This window comes from Trichechus manatus, unplaced genomic scaffold, assembly GCF_000243295.1.
Source record: "Trichechus manatus latirostris isolate Lorelei unplaced genomic scaffold, TriManLat1.0 scaffold00031, whole genome shotgun sequence".
NCBI classification, from domain to species: domain Eukaryota; kingdom Metazoa; phylum Chordata; class Mammalia; order Sirenia; family Trichechidae; genus Trichechus; species Trichechus manatus.
In genome coordinates this window covers 16,467,128-16,488,799 of record NW_004443967.1, presented here as the reverse complement: position 1 = coordinate 16,488,799, position 21,672 = coordinate 16,467,128, and the positions used below count along the sequence as shown (strand labels likewise).

General features: G+C 43.8%; 1 protein-coding gene across 1 annotated transcript in view; it reads right to left on the bottom strand.

The window, feature by feature from the left end:
* The window catches only part of DOCK1 (dedicator of cytokinesis 1), a 569,919-nt gene that overhangs the window by 492,543 nt on the left and 55,704 nt on the right, over positions 1-21,672 (bottom strand). Inside the window, exons 2-4 of the mRNA XM_023730055.1 lie at positions 10,732-10,815; positions 4,563-4,603; positions 1,642-1,697 (exon numbers count right to left, since the gene is read on the bottom strand). Of these exons, the coding sequence (XP_023585823.1) occupies positions 1,642-1,697; positions 4,563-4,603; positions 10,732-10,815 (181 nt within the window). The remainder of the gene's footprint in view (positions 1-1,641; positions 1,698-4,562; positions 4,604-10,731; positions 10,816-21,672) is intronic.

The following is a 21,672-nucleotide window of genomic DNA, read 5'->3' as shown; positions in this document are numbered from 1 at the left end:
GGCCCTGCGGGGTCAAACTAGTCCTTGAGAGAAAAATCAGGGCTGGAGGTTCCAATCTGAGCAATACCCACGGAGAGGGAAGAGCTGAAGGTATGAGAACAACAGAGGTCCTCTCAAAAGGGAGACCCTGCAAGACAGTATGCAAGAGAGAGAGAAACCGTTCAAGAGACCATGAAAGACAGACCCTGCAAGAGAGACTCTGCAAGCGAGAAAGAGAAACTATGCAAAAAGAGAGGCTCTGCAAGAGAGAGACCCTGCAAGAGACACCATGCAAGAGAGAGATACTACGCAAGAGAGAGACAGGATAATGAAGTCTGAGAGGCAGGAGGCAGGCAGGGGAGGGATGAAAGAGTGGCCCACGTTGGGAAGGAGGAAGGACCAGCAGAAACGGGGAAGATGGACAGCCACAGACATCTGGGGTCAAAGGGAAAGTAGGAGGTGAGAGCAGCCATCAGGCCTGAAGGCAGGAGGGTCTTCGCAAGGAGGGAACAGCTAAGCAACCGGGTTTGGTGGACACAGCAGAATGCAGCCAGGTAACAGCAACCCAACGTGTCTCTGTCTGTCTGGGTGTGGCTTCCTTTATTTACTGAGAACAAAAATAATCTCTGGTTCACTTTATTATTATGCTTCATCATTCACATCCATTTTACATGTATTCTTTCATATATATCAAGGTACTTTTTAAGAAAGATTTAATCATATATGATCCGGCTTATAGCAGGCTTCTGATGCAGACAGATACAAAATACATCCAATGCACACTTTATTCCAGTTATTTCTACAAGTGGATGAAAGTTTCAAAAGGTGAGGCTTTTCTTTCTTCCCATGGTAACTTAGCATACAAAGCATTTTATCTAGATTAAAAAAAAAAAAAAAAAAGCCAGATTGCAGGCCATCTCTGTGTACGCTTCTAAATTATTTTCTTCGTTCTAATCATGCATCGTGGAACTCCAGAACCCCAACTAGCCTTTTTTGCATGTTAAAAGTCCAGTGCTTAGAAAGGCAATTTTGTAATCAGCCAAAGAGATGTCATTATGCAGTAATCATATGATTAGTAATTTTATAATTTACATATTTAACTGAGTGTGAAGATGTAGCAGAGACAAAAAAGGAAAACATTTTAATGTTCCTTCTTTCAAGTTCACACCTGGTTATTCGTTTGCCATTCCTGCCTAACGGACCCCTGCTTTACAAATGTCCTTTTAATGATCTTATACATCAGTTTTATGACCTCTAAGGAACATACATCACAATTAGGCAAAAAAGTAAATTCACACATGCCCCAATTTAACAACTGTTGCTTCACCCCCAATGCCATTTGTGCCGCAGCCTGAAGAGTCTTCCAGAAAATGCAATCAGAGCTGTGAGTGGGGAACCTCTCGGCTCACAGGGGAAGCCCAGAGCACCAGGGCTTCCAAATATCTGAGATTCAAGGAGCATGAGATTCTTCGAACAATCAAAAGCCACATCTTTCACAACTCTAATTTAGAAGTCTCCTCTCTCCCCTCAAAACTCTTTATTACATCACAGGCAATCACACCCATGCTCTTAACCCCCGGATACTACCCAGCCACACAAAAGAGCAACATGGCCGAATATAATCACTCTACGTCTCCGTTTAATCTTCAAGATCAGACTCACCCTTTTCCTTCAACTATTGCTTCTTTAAGATGAATGTATGAAGCAGGAAATATACCCTTTGGGGGAAAGAAAGACAGTCATTTGCATTATCAATATGAATACTGATTGTAAATCAAACAGCTGCCCCCCCCCCAAAAAAAAAAGGCAGGGTCAGGGTGGTTGGATCACTCTTAATTCAGCAAGTCTCATACGCAGCCTATCCAAGAAAAGATGCAGAAGTGTAAAAGGTGACAACACAATCGGCTAGCACTTCAAGCGACTGCTGACGGCTAGAAGAAAAGAGAAGCATTCTTTTCGCAAAGGAAAATTTCCACAAAGTCCTCCGTATTCTCCGGAGGTCACAGCTTCTTCTACTGCTGACCTGGACTCTGGTAGATCAACACCAGCTAATGCCTAAAGAACAATTTTCTGTTTTTTTAATTGTACTGTAGATGAAGGTATACAGACAAACTAGCTTCTCATTAAGCAGTTAGTACACATACTGTTTTATGACATTGGTTAACAACCCCACAACATGTCAACACTCTCCCTTCTCAACCTTGGGCTCCCCATTACCAGCTTTCCTGTCCCCTCTTGCCTTCTCGTCCTTGCCCCTGGGCTGGTGTGCCGGCCCCTTTAGTCTCATTTTGTTTTATGGGCCTAATTTTTGGCTGAAGGGTGAACCTCAGGAGTGGCTTCATTACTGAGCTAAAAAGGTATCCAGGTGCCTAAAGAACGATTTTTGATGGTCTCTGACAGTTTTCCCTTTCCAAAAATAAGAGATAAAACTGCCATCGAAAGCTGGTCACATGTGCACTGACTACTTACCGTGACACCCTGGGGACTTTCTCATGAAAAACAGGGGGGCCATCTGATAAACTACAGGAAGGTGGGCGAATCCACCCAATCTGCATGACTATTGGGATGGGAGTAGCTGACATTTACAGAGGGCTCCTCTACATTCCCAGCGCCACCCGCCTGCCAGCTCCTCACACTGATAGCTTGCATGTTGCTATGATGCTGGAAGCTATGCCACTGGCATTTCAAATACCAGCAGACAGACTGGCTGATTTGGAAAGACAGATCTCTAGGCCTTTCCTCCTAGTCTGTCTTAGTCTGGATGCTCTGCTGAAACCTGTTCGGTATTGAACTGGGGTCACCCAAATGGAAGGCGAGAAGGAAGAGTTACTACAGCCCTACTCAGCTCTGATGTGTCAATGAGCTGTGAAGGCAGGGCACCCCAGTGCAGGGCAGGAAGGACTGTGGCTCGGGGAGGCCCAGGGGAGATGGGAAAGAGCCAAAATTAGGGAAAACCAAAAAACCAAACCCGCTGCTGTCGAGTCGATCCCAACTCACAGCGACCCAATAGGATAGAGTAGAACTGCCCGGTAGGGTTTCCAAAGAGCAGCTGTTGGATTCGAACTGCCGACCTTTCAGTTAGCAGCCGAGCTCTCAACCACTCCACCACCAGGGCAACGAATCCCAAATCAGCATTGAAGGAAAGTGAGCGTGTGCCGGGGGTCACACCTAGCAAGTGAAACTGCAGGTTTGTCATATGTGGGGATGGGAGGGTGAGTGAGGGGGACAGTTACCCACGATCCTAATCTCTTTTTCACTAAAGTCTTCACGTGTGGCTTGCACAGATAAAGCTGAGGGTTCATCTGCGGGAACACACTCGTGATTACAGAAGGAGAAATCAGTGTGAAAACAGAACTTTCCTTAAGGAAACCTGTTTCACCGTCCGGCTGGCTGGTATCTATCTTGTCAAACCTCACGCTCCATCCAGGTCATTGGATGTGTAGGGATGTGTAATGATGCACAGCCCAGCTCTGTGAACTGGAGGCGGAGGGGCTGGGGGTAGGAGGTCTTGTTCCATCTGCAGACTTGGCTAACCAACATTCCTGAGAGCATGTCTCACAGGACAACATCAGCCTTGACTGACTATGTCCGGGGAAGGCTGGAATGGACATCAGCCTGGACCCTCACCCAATAACCGCCCTACTCAAGGATGAGCAGCTTCCCAGCCCTTGCAGCTCCGCCTGGCCTGGCAGAGCCTGACGGCTCTGGAGACAGCAATGCAGAAAGGCCCCGGAGCTGCTGGACGTCAGAAGCCTTAGGTACAGGGTCAGGGACACAACCAGAGGTCCAGCCCACTGAGGTGATAATGACAGGCAAATGTAACACAGAGAAGTAAAATGAACCATCTGTCCAGCATAATTAGATATGAAGATGCATAAGTTACCGTGGACAGCCTAACCATGGCTTCAAATGGACATTACTTGAAAATCTTAACATCGTACCACAAAATGGAAGAACCATAATTAGTTTTGATGAAGCTAAGAATGGAAGGACCACAACAGAACTGTGTACGGGAGTGCCCGCCACAATGATCCGGGGTGTAATTACATGCCTTCCTTTCAGAAATTCAAATGACCACGCATGCAAGCAGTCCTGGGGAAGCAGAAGCTTTCTTTTGCAACCGACTTAAAGAGTTTAAAATGAGCCCTGAGCAGGAGGGAAAGAAGCATGCATGCACTGGGCAAATTTGTTAATGTATCAGAAAGGGTACGATCGAAAATCATGGGCAGTATCTTTTTTTCTGAAGTCATTATACTCAGACCATTCTCTTACACACCCAGTGTCTAAATAGGATGCAAAATTCTATCAGGAAATGAAGACAAGGCCACTTTTTATGATAAGCACTCAGCACTGTATCACAGCCCAGCAATTTACCCATGGGAATGAGGCTGCAATTTCTGCCTAATGTATTGCTCAGAAGAAAATAATTCAAGTCAGTTCCACATTTCAACCCATATATTTTTTAAATTAAGAGAGAGAGAGATAAGTAAAATTCTTAGACACAAATGAGATGGAATTGATTTCCTCTCACAGTTTGATTTATGAAGGGACACGCATTGTGTTTAATAGAAAGAAGGACTTACCTTCTTAGATTTTTTTCTTAAGGTGTAGCCTCGGTACCACCCTAAACAAACACAAAGTGGAAACAATGAGTTGGGGGAGACGTAACAAAGCTGTAACAATATCTCTGAGTTATACAGAGCTCATATTCTTGCATAACCAGTCAAATCACCAGTACGGTCACCAGAATTCCATAATCCTGAGGCTGTGGAGATAATTTAGGGACTTCGTAGAGAGCATTCCAAAAGGGACTTTTGACACGGCTGGTAACCTTCACAGAGACCTCCAGCTCCTTCCTGCCCATCTTCTTTTTTTGGCCTAGAAACTGGGCAATCTGAAATTAAGAAGCACGGTTCCAAGAAGAGGCCTTGACTTTTTGAGAACTGTCCTCAAGGAGGTTGCTTGATTCATAAATGTTCTATCACTCCCTCGGCCTGACTTGGGTCGGGGTCACTGACAAGTGCACATACCAGCATTCTCAGATCATCAAGCACTGATCCACAACAGAAAACCTATTGAGAGCTCATTTCCTCCCTGTTCAATACGGAGGGACGCTGCCCTGGAGCAGCCAGGATCTCACAAAGTACTTCTGTGGCACACAGGCCCTCACAGGAAACTCAAGGGCCGGGGACACAGACCCACCTACCCCTTGGGGTTTGGCCCAGACTCAAGTTCCCATCCCCTCCGTGTGCTGAGAAAAGAAATCAGCAAGGACAAAAAGGGGGGCACGCCAGAACTGTGGGCACAGATCTAACGTTTGATGGAAGAGTCCCTCCAGTGATGGATCAGGCCTGACCACACCCCTAGTGCCTCCCGTCTGGCTGAGGGCAGAGGCTTGACCTGCAAATGCCAAGGGGTACATGGCCAGTAACTGGTCTCCCAATGGCTCCATCCCTGCACCATGTCAGAGAGATGATCTTTATCCCAACATTTGAAGTTGCTTCGGGCCACCTCATGTCTAGAAAGTCAATCAAAAGTTCAGAGACCAATCCCAACTGTGCATCCACAGGAGCAAAAGGACTCCATCAGAGAATTACAGACAGCCCTTGGGAAGCGCGAGCTGGGGAAATTCCCAGAGAATAACCAAATGTTGGGTTTTTGTACATTGTCAAGAGTCAAACTTCAAAAACCAGGGATGCATAAGTGAGAGAGCACAAAAAGAAACCAAAAATGGGCAGATGTTACAGAGGTTTGCCCTCCATCCCTCCTGAATGTCCTAATTTTAACAACCAGGGGTGGAGGGGTGATTACGGACCAGAAAGCAATGAGGCTATAAAGAACAATATCCTCCAAGGATTATTAAATAGATGCTTTCTAAGCATCAGAAGACAGAGATTCCCAAGAGCCTTGCAAAAGACTTGCAAAGACCCAGTTAGACCCACACAGACCCACTTCACGGTCTCCACGTGGGGACTCAGCATATTGACCAGGTAGTGTTGCAAATACAGTGTCTTGACTTCCGCCACACACTTGGGGGATTATCTCCTGATAGACACAGTGTCTAGTTCAGTGACTCATCAGGGCCCATTGGTGACAAGTGTTCACAGAGAGTAAAATGGAAAAAAGTGGAAGGTCAAAAAAAGCTCTATTTACTCAATTTAAAGGAGTCTTCTTGATCATGTTATTATATTCTTTCTGCATTTTCGGCATTAATACGTCTTTCCTTTCAAAAACTGATAAGGGATTAATGCCCTTGAATGCACAAGGAAATATAGCAAACCAAGTAAAAAATAAACAAAGCGTATAAACTGTGTAAAGAAGAGAAACCCCGAAACACATATATGAAGAGATCCTCAAATGTACTAATCATCAGAGAAATGAAAACTTAAATACTTTATCACTGCGCAGTCATTGGAGAGGTCAAAGTCAGCATGTTGCAGAACATAGCATAACCAGCGTGCTGGAGACAGAACCAACAGCCATCATGGGTGCACCATTTTGCGAGCAGAACCATTCCAATGGATGGAGATTTGGGGAGCAACTCAATCATCTTGGGAAGAAGCAGCACTCCTCCAATGGGCTGGGTACCAGGTGGTGACCCACCTGGGATAGGGTGCAAAGGATGCCTGCTGGGTTGGAGGCTGGCCTGGAGGCCACAGTGGTCACTTCTGAGATGGGAGACTTAGCAATACATTTTCCTTTTCCAGTCTTTGCAAGACCTTCAGTTGACAAAAAAGCTGATGCAGGTGGCCAGAAAAAGAATTAAGATGTATTTTGGAAGAAAACAGATCTCACCACTTTTAAAACTTTGAATAATTTAAGTTCTGATGTTGTAGATTAATCAAAAGAATGATTTCCTAATCTCTGTGCCATGCCTGCAATTTCCTTTAGGTACAACATCCAGACTAAAACACACTCGGAAGAAGGGCCTGGTGATCTACTTCTGAAAATTAGCCAACGAAAACCCTGTGGATCACAACGGTCTGATCCAAACCCATCATGGGGGTGATGCAGGGCCAGACAGTGTTCCATTCCATTGTGCAAGGGGTCACCATGAGTCAGGGACCAACATGACAGCAGCTAACAAAAGCAGCAGCATCCAGCCCCAGGGATCTTTATGGAAAGGAGGAGCCAGCAGGGTTAGTACATTGTGGACACACGAAGGCCACTTAATAAACATCTGTGACCTCGGCTGGCCTCTCCTGGCTGTTGACTACAGACACCTGTGTAAAGGCAGGGGCTTGCCTCAAATGACGCCCTTTTTCCAAGTCTGCAGTGATCTAAGGTTCCTCTTCTTTATGCCATGCACCAAGCCTTCAAGAGCCTGAGAGAAAGAAATTAACTATCACTTGAAGGTAAATTTGTTCTCTGAGCCTTAAAATAAAGAGTGATCATCTAGAAATTATATTTCCTGGAGCAAGCTCAGTAATGCCTTAAAAAGGATCACAGAGAAAAAGAATTAAATTTGACAAACAGAAACAGATTTTCTAGGGGAGTAGTGAGAGGAAATAGGAAAGAAAAAGAACACACCAAACTTTAATACAATCCATGAAATTTAAACAGCACAAGAGGAAAAAGTAGACATACCAGATGGAACTAAAGCATCCCATGTTTGCTTGATGATAATGAAGTTCTCAAGTCTCCCGGTCAGAATTCCTGCATTTCTCTGATCAGATCGTGGATAACGTCAAAACGTTCATTGTTAAAGAAGGAGATTTCGTTTTATGCTAAAGATTCCTTTAAAAAGACTGGAATTATTTTCATCATAATCTAGGAAAACTGACTAGCCCGGAAAATAAATGCTCAGTGAAGACTCTTTAAGGAGCACAGTTCGCACAGTGGTTACGCACTCAGCTGCAAACCAAAAGGTTGGTGGTTCAAATCCACCCCACAGCTCCATGGGAGAAAGACCTGGTGATCTGCTCCTGTAAAGATTACAACCTAGGAAACTCTATGCAGCGGTTCTACTCTGTCCTATAGAATCCATACGAGTTAGAATCAACTTGAAAGGAATGGATTGAGGTTTGGTTTGAAGACTCTTTATCATGACGGCCAAAAAGTCAAATATCTGCCATCAAATTTTTGAAAATGTTAAACGCGTAACAAGGGCCACTGACCCGCCTTATGATCCCACTGTTGGAAGACTACACTTTTCCTATGACACCAAGAACGAGAAGTGGCCATTCCTGCATCCAGAACCGCACTTGTTAACGACTCCAGAACGACATCACTGTCCAGTGATCATTAACCGGGATTTCATCTTCAACTGACCAGGAGCAAAAATACAGAAGATAAAAGAGCACTTTCCTCCAGATCAGAAAAGCATCTGAGCTGAGGTTTGGTCCTTACCCCACCTAATTTCTCTCTGTTTCCTCTCATCATTGGCAACGCATAGCAGACAAGAAAATCCAACTGTCGGCTGTAAAAATTGAAACCAAGCAGAACGCGCCCATCACGACTACTCATACACTTAAGGGCTGGGTCGGCTGTGCGGCGCGACATCTGCTTCTAGGCGTATCCACTAATGCAGACTCCTCCCATCCCCCACCACCACATAGGGCTTTTTTAGGGTAAAAGGCGCAAATGGGATGGAATTCTAAGGCAGCTTAAGTCAGACGGGGAAATAAGGGCTACTTAATAGGTTTATGCTTTAATAGATATGTGCTTCCAGAGGTGTCTACAAGGAACTCATGGCCAGTGGCAGCTTGCCTGGGGTGCAGAAACGTAGAGTCTCTTCACTCTTGTGCAAAGTAGATTTCAAAGACAGGCTGTGAAATTCAACGTGATTACGAGGAGAGTCCCTGAAAGGTGGGCGGTTAGAACCTACCAGTGGCTCTGCAAGAGAAGAGACCTGGCCATCTGCTCCCATAAAGATGATGGCCTAGAAAACCTATGGGGCAGCTCTACTCTGTCCTATAGGGTCACTGTGAGTCGGAATTGACTCCACGGCACACGACAACAGTGATGTCCTTATGTGGTGCAAATGGTTACTGCGCTCGGCTGCTAACCGAAAGGTTGGAAGTTTGAGTCCACCCAAAGGCACCTCGAAAGAAAGACCTGACAATCTACTTCCAAAAACTCAGCCACTAACCCTATGGAATGGAGTTCTACTCTGACACACATGGGGTTGCCCTGAGTCAGAATCAGTTTGCAGGCTAACTGTTTTTTGGTTTTTTCTCCTATGGGTTGTCTGCATTTTCCTCCTCTACCTCCGTTCCCACCTCCTACTTGGAAGAGTTTAGAGAAACCCTATCTAAAAGCAAGCTTGCTGTTGATATAAATGATTTCAATCACTTTTTATTAACATGCTATATGGAAATCACTCTTTCAAGCAGAAAATAAAGTCACCACCACTAAAATACAATCTTACAAAACCTGCAGATCTGTGGAATCCTTAAAGGCGTGCCAATCATGGCTTCCCTTCTCTGCAACAATGACCACAGCACACCACCAACGATGACCTTCAGAAAATTGACAAAACACTGAATATGAAAACCAGTTGCCTGAAAAACCAAAGGCATCAGAAAGCCACTGTCACCAACAGTATATTTACTGGATTATTAAAACAATTGCCCCGATGGAGCAGGAGAAAGGTGGGGTGCCGAACTCAAATTCTAGTAAGAAGACCAGACTTAATGGTCTGACTGAGACTGAAGGAACCCTGGAAAGCATGGGCCCTGGATTCTCTATCAGCCCAGAATTAAAGCAAATTCCCAGGCCAACTCTCCAGACAGGGACTGAACTGGACTGTGGGACATAAAGTGATACTCGGGAGGAGTGTGCCTCTAAGCTCAAGTAGATACAAGAGACTAAACAGGCAGCTTCTGTCTGGAGGTGAGATGGGAAGGCAGAGAGGGTCAGGAGCTGGTTGAATGGACATGGGGAATCAGGGTGGAAAGGAGGAGAGTGCTGTCACAGTATGGGGAGAGCAATTAGGGTCACATAACAATGCATGTATAAATTTTTGTATGGGAGACTAACTTGAAATGTAAACTTCATTTAAACTACAACAATTTTAAAAAAAATTGCTTTACTGGGCCACAGACATGCCACATAACTGTGACAAACTTTGTTCACCCCTAAGAAAATGGAGGTCACAGATTAAAAAAAACAACAGGAAAGCAAAGAAAATTAAGAAAGGACAATTTGAGGTTCATATGATGCATATTGTTAACAAATACAAATGAAAGCATAAAAAAGGTCATCAATTCACATCAAACACATCAAAACAAAGAAAAAAATCGGAAATAACGTAAGTATATTTTCTTTCAAGTGGCTAGCTATTAACAGTTAACACTTCTATATAAATGCATAAACAAACAAACAAAAAAAGAAGCTACCAGTGAGTTTTTAAATGAAAATAGTAATTTCAACAGAGGATTTCAGAAGTAAAAATGGGAAATTTTAGTTGTTCGTCTGAATAAAGAACTATTTATATAACAGCTGGTCTCCCTTACTGCCCTTACCTGAAATAAAACCAAACCAAACCCATTGCCGTCGCATCGATTCCGACTCATAGCGACCGTAAAGGACAGAGCATAACTGCCCCACAGGTTTCCAAGAAGCGCCTGGTGGATTTGAACGGCCAACCTTTTGGTCAGCAGCCAAGCTCCTAACCACTACCTCATCCATAATATAAAACTACTGATCATCTGAGAAAGGAACATGATTACACATACTTTCTTCAGAGGGTAACATTCTGTCCGTTAGGCGGTGAGAAAGTGTGCCAAACGCCCAAGAGAACAGACTCACCTTCATATGTTTCCAAGATGTGCACCGTGTCACCTATCTGTAGAGAAAGCTCATCGGCTCCCCTGGCGTCATAGTTATAAAAAGCTGTTAGGAAGGAAAGGAGGAAAAGATATTAACAGAGATGGAAGTGACCATGCTGGGTTACTATTGTTTTTAATATCAAAATACGTTCAGTCTTTGCACTCATCATCCCCTCTGATACCCATGAAGTCGCCTTATCTTCCACGGACAAATATAAGTATCATCAGTGCCAATAGGAGAAATTCATTCCGCAGAACACCAGACAACCATAAGTGGATTTTTACAATAGGAAGAAAACCGACAAAGGCAGCAACAACTGTCGAATAGCCACTTTATACACTAGTTTCATTTCCAGTAATGGCTTTTCTTAAGAAATGACTTTTTCCTAACTATGAATCAATGATACATAGACTAAATAGTCTTTGGAAACCAAATTGATAAAAAATTATTTTATGGCTCATGAGGATATTAAGCCGCTAAGCTACATTACAATCTAAGTCAGCAAAGAATATGTCCAACATTAACAACTGGCCCTTAAAATTGACAATAATCAAGAAATGTTTGAAATCCCAAATGTTTATCCTGACATAAAGCCATTCTGATTTTGCAACAGGGTTATCTTTCTCCGAAGTGTTGCTGTGGTTGTCAGGTGCCATCAAGTTGGTTCCAACTCATAGCGACTCTACCTACAGCAGAATGAACACTGCCGGTTCCTAGGCCAACCTCACAATCCTCGCTATGCTTGGGCCCATTGTTGCAGCCACTGTGTCATTCCATCTCGTTGAGGGTCTTCCACTTTTTCACTAACCCTATACTTTACCAAGCACGATGTCCCCCTGATAACATGTCCAAAATACATAAGACCAAGTGTTGCCATCTTGCTTCTAAGGAGCATTCTGGCTGTGCTTCCAAGATAGATTTGTTCGTTCTTCTGGCAGCCCGTGGTATATTCAATACTCTTCACCAACACCATAATTCAAAGGCATCAATTCTTCTTTGGTCTTCCTTATTCATTGTCCAGCTTACACATGCATAGGGGGCAAATGAAAATACCATGGCTTGGGTCAGGCACACTTTAGTCCTTAAAGTGACATCTTTGCTTTTTAACACTTTAAAGCGGTCTTTTGCAGCATATTAGCCTAATGCGATATGCCATTTGATTTCTTGACTGCTGCTTTCATGGGTGTTGATTGTGGATGTGAGTAAAACGAAATCCTTGACAACGTCAGTCTTTTCTCTGTTTATCATGATGTTGCTTGTTGGTCCAGTTGTGAAGACTTTTGTTTTCTTTATGTTGAGGCGTAATCCATACTGAAGGCTGTAGTCTTTGATCTGCATCAGTAAATGCTTCAAATCCTCTTCGGTTTCAACAAGCAAGGTTGTGTCATCTGCATATGGTAGGTTGTTAATGAGTCTTCCTCCAATCCTGATACCCCATTCTTCTTCATTTAGTCCAGCTTCTCAGATTATTTGCTCAGCAGCAGATTGAATAAGTATGGTGAAAGGATACAACCCTGATGGACAGCTTTCCTGATTTTAAATCACTCAGGTAAACCACACAGTTTAGGAGTCTAGAAATCTGAATTCAGAGCGCCAGCTCTAGGGGAAGGCTTTCTCTCTCTGTCAGCTCTGGAGGAAAGTCCTTGTCTTTTCAGCTTCTGCTTTGTGGTTCCTTGGAGATCTCCATGTGTCTTGGCATCTGTTGTACCCGATCTCTTCTCTGCTTGCTTGTTTAATATCTGTTATATCTCAAAAGAGATTATCTCAAGACAAATCCTACACTAATCCTGCATCATTAACAAAGACAATCCATTCCCAAATGGAATTATAACCATAGGCATAAAGGTTAGGATTTACTATACATATTTTTGGGGGACACAATTCAATCCATAAAATTCTACTCTTTGGGTCCCCCAAATTCATGTCCTTCCCACATGCAAAACGTTCACCCCATCACATCATCCCAAAAGTCTTAAATCAACTCCAAGTCTAAAATCACATCTTCTGAATCATCTGAATCAAATATGGATGAGACTTTAGGCGTATTCCATCCTGGGGCAAAATTCCTCTTCATCTGTGAACCTGTGAAATCTAGAATACAAGTTATCTGCTTCCAAAATACAATGGCAGAACAGGCACAAGGTAGACATTTCCATTACAAATGGGAGAAATTGGCAGAAAAGGGGTAACTGCACCAAGCAAGACCAAAACCCAGCAGAACACATTACATTAGCTCTCAAGGCTTGAAAATAATCCTCTGTTCTCTGAGACCATCCATCTAGGCATTGGCCCTGCCCTCTAGACTCTGGGTGTCGGCCACTGTCTCTGGATTCTGGGTGGCGGCCCCTCAGCCCTGGGCTTCAGCTTCACCTTCCATGCACAATGGGAATGCAACTCTGCTCCCTTGGCTTTGGGCAGCCCCATTCTCCTAATCCATCTGAGTGGTGACCCACCCTCTCGGCCCCAGTAAGCCTCTTTCCTCTGCCCCTTGCGCATGGCAGCTCTGCCCCTTCAGCTTTGGGCAGCAGCCCCATCCTCTTCACCAAACTGAATGGTAGTCTCACCAGAACCAAGCTGGTAAAGATCTGACTCTTTGAAACCTAGGAGATGGGGTTCTACCCTTTGACACACCAGAGGCCATGGCCCCACCTTTGAGACCCCAGAGGCCGTGGCCCCACCCTTTGAAAGAAGAAGACCCTGCTTCCCACGCTCCTTCCAACAGTTCTGCTGATCTCTGAGCTGCTCCAGGGATGTTCCTTTTCTTTTTTTTGGAGGACAATGGACATAGCTCCTTTGGCCTGTTTCCTGAGTGCAGAATTCCAAGAGGAAGACAGTGTTCTTTCCTTTTGTTCCTTCTCTGTCCCCATCAGTCTAAGGTGATGGGTTTTCTGCTGTGGTAATTTAGTATATCCATCAGTCATGGGCTTAATCTTTTTACCAAAAGATTGTGAGGCCATGTCCTTGGTGAAAATTCTAGAACACATGTCCTTAGTTAGTACAACAGAATTTTCCAAATCTTTATGTTTTGTTTTCATTTTGCACAGTTCATTTTTAAGTCCGTCTCTTTCCTCTCACATTTTACTATAAGCGGTGAGGAGAAACTACAGGGCCCCTTTAAGATATTGCTTAGAAATCTCCTCAGCCAGATATCCAAGTTCATCACTTAGAAGTTCTACCTTCCACCAAACATTTGAACATAATTCAGGTTAAGTTCTTTGCCACTGCATAAAAAGCACTGCCCTTCCTCCACTGTCCAATCACATGTTCATCATTTTCTTTTAAAGCCTCACCAGAAGCACATTTAACATCCACATTTCTAGCAACATTCTGTTGCTGGCACCATATGTAATCTCTAAGACGATAGAGACTTTCTCTACAGCTCTCCTCATTTCCTTCTGAGCCCCCACCAGAACTGCCTTTGACGTCCATAATTCTACCAACAGTCTCTTCGAGGCAATCTAGACTTTTACTATCAGGCACCTTAAAACTCTTTCAGTGTCTACCAACTATCCAATTCCAAAAGCATTTCCACATTTTAGGTATCTGTTAGAGCAGCATCCCAGTTTTCTGGTACCAAATTCTGTCTTAGTAATCTACTGCTGCTACAACAGAAATACCAGAAGTAGACAGCTTTCACAAACAGTTTTCTCACAATTTAGAAGGTTAAAAGGCCAACTTCAGAGCGTCAGCTCAAGTAGAAGGCTTTCCCTCTCCTTCAGCTCTTGAGGAAAGTCCTTGCCTCTTCAGCTTCTGCTTCCTGGACAATCTTCATGTGGCTTGGTATCTCTCTTCCCTCATCTCTGCTTCTTCTTGCTTGTTAATCTCTTTTATATCTCAAAAGACATTGACTCAAGACACTCTACACTAATCCTGTCTCATTACTATAACAAAGACAACCCATTCCCAAATGGGATTATAATCACCGACATGCAAATTATGATTTATAACACATATTTTTGGGGGATAAAATTCAATCCATAACAAGACCCAAAAAATATTCAACTAGCCTACTCTTATTTAAAAAAAAAAGTCACATCTCTCCCACCCAATGGATTCTACCTAATAACATGTAGAACTCACTGTAAAATGCATCTTCAAAATCACAACTGAATTTCTCATCCATCCATCATGTATACTCTAGCAGACTAAACCAGTTGATTTCAATGGCTAGTTTTCAGAAGCAGATGGACAGGCCTGTCTTCTTATCGATAACTATGTGATAGGATTGTGGGAGTATTTTGTGTCTTAAAGAAAATAATGCCAACGACAGACTCAAGGATAAAGGTTCTTATTGTGGTTGTGGGTATTTAGTTTCTACTGTTATACAAACTTCTATCACTACCAAAATCATTTTTAAGAAGTCAAAGTAAGCATACTACTCCATGTTCACAAAAATTCTAAAATAATCAAAAACCATACATATGTAGAAAACTCCATTTTCTTGGGTATTATCTTATATTTTCACAAAAATTCATAAAATTTACATGTCCTCAACTGACATAAATGGTCATTAGGAGTTACAAAATTTATTTAGTATTTTATGTGACTCTTTAACAAAAAATGGCCCCATCCGGTGACAGAAACTCAGAGCATATGGGAAATGTCCCCAGTTCAATGTAACCATATTCCTAAGCCTTTAGGAGCCATAATGCATTTATCACAGTTCTTAACAGCATACCTGCCAGCATGCCTATTGTGTTACAGAAGTGGAAAAAGCAAACATATCAAAAATAAAAATACTGATGTACTTATGTTCTAATCAGCACATCAACTTTGGGGGTAAACTTTAAAAACGTTTTGTCTTTTTAATCCTTGCCTTCTAAACAACCTCATACAGCCCAGCTACATAATGTTGGCTGTCACGGGCATTGTACTTTTATCTAATTTTGTTTCCTCTAAATTCAGTTTCCCAGTAATGTTTAAAATCTTGTGAAATGTTTAGATTTCTAACACAGACCCTGGTCATAAAATCTGTACATTAACGTATTAGGGTCAGAGGGTAGGAGAAACAAAGTTCTGCCATATTGTAATTTCCAGTGCAGGCTTTTTTTTTTTTTAATTAGTAACACTGAAACAATATGACTGCATGGTATGTTACAGCTCAGTTTTTCAAGTTGTAAAGGTTCACTGGATGCACACCTCCGTATCATGCACATGGGGAATTTAACCAGGCCTCTAAGTACGCCTTTTCTCCTGCATTGGATGCAGCCCAACAGAGCTTTTGTTTTGAAATAAACTTGACTCCCCTGTCCATAAAAATAGTAATAATAATAAAAATGAAATAGGATGAACACATCAAACAGGGATACATTCAGGCACATATGTACTTGTAAGGCACAAACATGTAATTCCTTCCTTATCATTTCATCTGGAAGAACCCCCCACCATCACGGAGTTAGTACAAAAAGCAGTGGTGAAGATCCTATACATGACACTTCTGGTTTAACCATCAAATGGACCTTAAAGACTCATTATTTTAGATGAAGGAAAAAAGAGCCTCAGAGGGTTATGTACTCAGCCCCGAATCACACAGCCGAGCCAGTACCAGGATACTAGCTGCCCAACCACCAGTCTGTTCTTTTTACCAATAAATCAAAACCAAACCCACTGTCATCCAGTCAATGCTGACTCATGGCAACCCCATGTGCTTCAAAACAGACCTGCACTTCATAGGGTTCTCAATGGCTGTAATCTTACAGAAGTAGATCACCAGGGCTTTCTTCCTCAGCACTGCTGGGTGGATTCAAACAACCCACCTCTCAGTTACTGCCAAAATAATCCAGTAAGAGTATTTGACAAGGGCATAGTAGAGATGTCCCACATCCTATTCCCAGAATTTGTGAATGTGTTACCTGACATGGCAAAAGGGACTCTGCAGATGTGATCAAGTTAAGGATATTGAGATGGGGAGATTATCCTGGATTGTTGTGTAAATCCAATGCAATCACAAGGGGACTTATAAGAGAGAGGCAGGAGGATCAGAGTCAGAAAGTAGGAGGTGTGATGACAGAGGCAGAGGGCAGAGTGATACAAGGAAGGGGCCACAAACCAAAGAATGTGGGCAGCCTCTAGAAGCCGGAAAAGACAAGGAAACAAATTCTCCCCTAGAGCCTCCAGGAAAAGCACAGCCCTACCAACACTTTGATTTTGCACTTCCATCCTCTAGAACTCTACGATAATGAATCTGTGTTGTTTTAAAGCAGTGAGGGAGACAGTCTGGAAGGTAAGACACAGGGTCCCAGGGCTGCCATCAGCTCACCGTGTCACCATGAGCAAGTCACAACTCCTCCAAAGGACTTGGTTGTTGTATCTGTTAAATTGGTTGATGGACTACAGTGTTCTCCTACACGAGAGTAGTCACACAGAAATGGAGCAAGGCACAGTAAGATAGAGGAAGTGTCGTTTTTTATTCAATATTTGTTTTTGCCTTCTGGATGGAAACCATTCGGAGGGATGGTGAAGATAAGAGAGTGAAAAGAAATATATGAAAGAGCCTTTTCTCAAATTCTAATTGAACAAATAGACATAATTCAGAGATATTTTAATCTTTCTTCAGTGTAAAACATCACTATATGCCTTATCCACAACTAGCCACCAACTATCTTAACTCAATCTAGTCCAAAAGGTCATAGGGCCCAAAATGCGCCAGATGCTTGGGAAGTATGCTGCCTGGCCCGGGCCTTCACCAGCTCTTACGGAAATGAAAGAATAATCGCCCTGCATAAACTCTCTTCTCTTCTCCCCACCACTGGAGTTGCCTTCCCAAAATCTCACTTCAAGACATGGCACCATTTCCTGAGTAATGGTGGAATTCTCCAGCATCACATCTGGAGCCCACCAGGATCTGACCTCAGCCTACCTTTCCAACCTCCTCTCACCCCGCTCACCAGCCTCCAGCCCCGCCCAGCAGCCCTCTCTTCCCTCCCAACCTCTGGCCACAAGCTGCTCTGCTGGGAATGCCTTCCTCCCTCTACTTGTGAAAATCCCACCTGTTTACCTTTAATTCTATTTCCTTCACATGGTCCTTATGAATTCCAACTCTCTCCCCCCACCAAAAATAAGTACACATGCACGACCTTGTAGAGTTGCTTGTCTATATGTCTGTCTCTCCCCCCAGACTACAAACTCCTTAAGGGAGGAGTTATAGATTGAAATGTGTCCCCCCAAATATATGTGTTGTAAATCCTAAACTCTATTCCTTTGGTAGGAGCCCTGGTGGCACAGTGGTTAAGGGTTTGGCCACTAACCAAAAGGTCAGCAGTTCGAAACCACCAGCTGCTCCTTAGAAAACCTATGGGGCAGTTCTACTCTGTCCTATACGGTCACTAGGAGTTGGAATCAACTGGAAGGCAATGGGTTTAGTTTTGTTTTTTGGTGGTTATAATGACATGTGGGAATGAGTTGTCTTTGTTATGTTAATGAGGTAGGATTAGTGTAGGGTGAGTCTTAAATCAATCTCTTACAAGATATAAAATGACCAGATTAAGCGAGAGAGATGGAGGGAGATACGTGCCAAGACACATGGAGATCTCCAAGGAACCAGGAAGTATAAGTTCAAGAGACAAGGACCGTCCTTCAGCACCAACAGAGACAGAAAGCCTTCCCCTAGAGCCAGCGCCCTGAATTCAGACTTCTAACCTCCTAAACTGTGAGAAAATACATTTGTTTGTTAAAGCCACCCACCTGTGGTGTTTCTGTTATAGCAGCACTAGGTAACTAAGACAAGAAGTGAAATTAGTAAACGTTGGATTTCCCACAGCAGCAAACACCATACCTTGCAGGCACTCAATAAAAAATTCACTGAATTTAACCAGAACACCAAGTATTCCTTCTTGTGCGCTTTTCAACAGAGTGAAAGCAAAAGCTGTATCATTTGTTCTTCTTCAAAAGCAACTTGTCCACAGCAAAGAGATCCAGGAGCCCGAGACTTACTCCATCAACAGAAAGAGACACATCTGCTTGCCCAGCTCTGCTCTGGGTCTTTCCAGTCGAATGACATAGCCAGCATCAGCACTCAGGTTCAAAGCCTCCTTATATACAGCATCGAAGTCATGGGCTCGACCATCATTCCATCTCAAAATCAGCTCAGCTCATGGGGAGCCCAAGGTCGAGAAGGGAGAGTGTTGACATGTCATGGGGTTAGCAACCAATGTCACAAAACAATATGTGTACTAACTGCTTAATGAGAAACTAGTTTGTTCTGTAAACCTTCATCTAAAGTACAATTAAAAAAAGGTTCAGCTCAGCGTCATCTACCCCACACACTATCCCTCTGAAACATGACTTCATGATTTCAAGTAGCAATTTAAAAGCTCATTAATTCTTCTAAAAAGTCATTTGTGAAAATTAATTGCTCTGTTTGCAATTTCATTCCCTTTGTCTTGCCTTTAGTTGGAAAAGATGAAGTCTAACGGCATGTATCTTCTCAGGGCTGGAAAACAGACCAGGGTCCTGTCTGTGCCCCCACAGGGCTTCATAAAGAGCCATCTGCCTGCCCTGGGGTTACACAAACCCTACACACGCCAGCAGCATGCATGCAGCATTTCTGGGGGCTCCACCGGGCCGGCTCCGGGCCAGGCACTGGGCTGGGGCAGGCATGGGAGAGACAAGCTGAGCTGGGTCTCTAAGCAACAATCTTTCCGGATACTGGTCCCTATAGTTAGCACATCCAGGGAACACCACCTAGAAAGAATCAGGACATTATGCACATACCTGGAACTTGACCTTGAGTCAGAAACCAGCCTCCTATCCCATACTGGAGGCAGGGCGGGGTGTCCTAATCACTGTCTTCAAAAAGAGACTGGAGGCCAGGGCACTGCCCTTCTATGACCGTTAGCCCAATCCCCCATCTCTCTGATTTGGGGGCAGAGCTGCAGGTGGGGTTAGTGCCTCCCACAGCACCATGCCATGCTGATATCAGAGCACTTACTACATTGTACTGCATCATCTCTTCACCTGTGTCTCCTCTGCTTGACTGTGAGCTTTTCAAAGACAAAACCCCGTCTTATTTTGCCAAGCACCTAACACTACCTGGCACACAGCAGGACCTCAAATACTGAGTGGGTGGATGCATGGATGGATGGAGAAGATGGGTGTGTGGGTGGAGGATGGATGGATGGAGAAGATGGGTGGGTGGATGGATGGATGGACGGACGGATGGATGGACAGATGGATGAAGACTGATGAAGGAATATGGAAGGAATGAAGGAATGCAAGCAGGCTCTTAGACCTTGTTTCTAACAATGCTACTAAAAGTATTGTCTCTATTGAGTTGGTGTATGTTTTGCCATAAACATTGTAAATAACAACAAAATAAGTAATTTTCTTTTTAAAAAGTGTTCCCTCTAATATTTTTTAAAGATGCAATGAATTAAAAAAAAAAGAGGACTTCCGGCAAAATGGTGCTCTAGGAAGAAGCACCACACCGTCCCTCCACAGCAAAGATCCAAAAAACTAAGGCGAACAGAGACAACAACAATCCTGAAACCCTAAAACATCAAATGAAGAGATAAAGAACTCAGCCAGGCACCAAAAGGAGTGAAAACACTGACAGAGAACGGAGAGTGAGGAGAGATTCATGCAGAGGTCCCCTATCAGCTAACGCAGCGCAGATTCGCCATCTTGGACTCCTACTGGAGACCAGCAAACGGGGTATGAGCGAGCAGCTTCACGGAGCTTCCAGCGGGAGACAAAACCAACGGTAATTTGTGATATACGCTTTCCCACCCCGCACCCTTCTTCACCCCGACTCGGCCTCCTCTGCTTCCCACAGCCACAATCTCTTGTCCGAGAAGCACCGGCTGCTTGGATTCCACCCACCCGAACGGGCCAGCTCTCTGAGTGCCACTTGTTGGCTGCTGGTGTTGCTTTTTTTCCACTTCTTTTGATTTCTTCCATACCTCTCACCACCTCCCCCTCCTTTCACTCAAATACCTGGCTCCGTGTGCCATCTTGCTTCTTCCTGAGAGGCTGTAGAGCTCTGTTCGAGTGTGGAGCTGCTTCCTGGTCTGGGCTGCCGCGCTGGTAGGATCCCGGGGCTTTCGTTTGTTTGTTTGTTTTGAAATGTTTGTTTGTTTTCTTTTCCTTTTCTTGAGTTGGGAACCCGTTCTAGCCAGGTGGTGCTGTGTGGCTTGGAACCTACCCCCTCAGCTTGCAAGACATGCAGAGGGATCCCTGAGGGCATTTCTTTTTTCGTTGGGTTTTTTTTTTTTTTCTTTCTGTTTTTTGGGGGGCTTTTCTTGTTCATTTTTTTTAATTTGTTTTGTTTTCTTTTCCCTCTCTTTCCCTTTTTGTCTTTCTTCATTGCTCAGTTTCTCATCTCTCTATATCTTCCTTCTTTTTCTGTTCCCTGAATACGTGGCATTGTATACTTCTACGTCTTCTAGCCAGGCTGTACTGCAACACCTGAGAACAACTTCCCCAGACCTCATAGCCGCACTGGTGGGATCCCTGGGAACTTTAATGTTCTTTTCCCTTTCCGATATTTATTTACTCATTCTTTTCTTTGCTTTTTTTCCTTCCTCTTCCCCTTTTTGTTTTTCTCCATTTCATAGTGTCTCATCTCTCCACTCCAACGGCAAGCTTCCCTAGCATTCTTTTTTGTTTGTTTGTATGCTTTAGCTCCTGTTCCTCTCTCCTCTCTCCCATATCCACCTTAGCTCCACACATAACAATCTTCCCGCTACATCCTGCCCACCTACACCGTGCGTTTAACATCACACCACCAAGCAGCACAGGCACGGCCTACTGGAAACAACCCTGCACTGATTACCGACCTACCCTGGTGGCTGTATTAAGTGCCACAAACAACCCATCACAGTAACTCCTCTTCAGCTAGACCTGCCCTGCCGTACCATATTGTCATAGGGCAACATGCGTACTAACTGTTAAATGAGAAACTATTTTGTTCTGTAAGCCTTC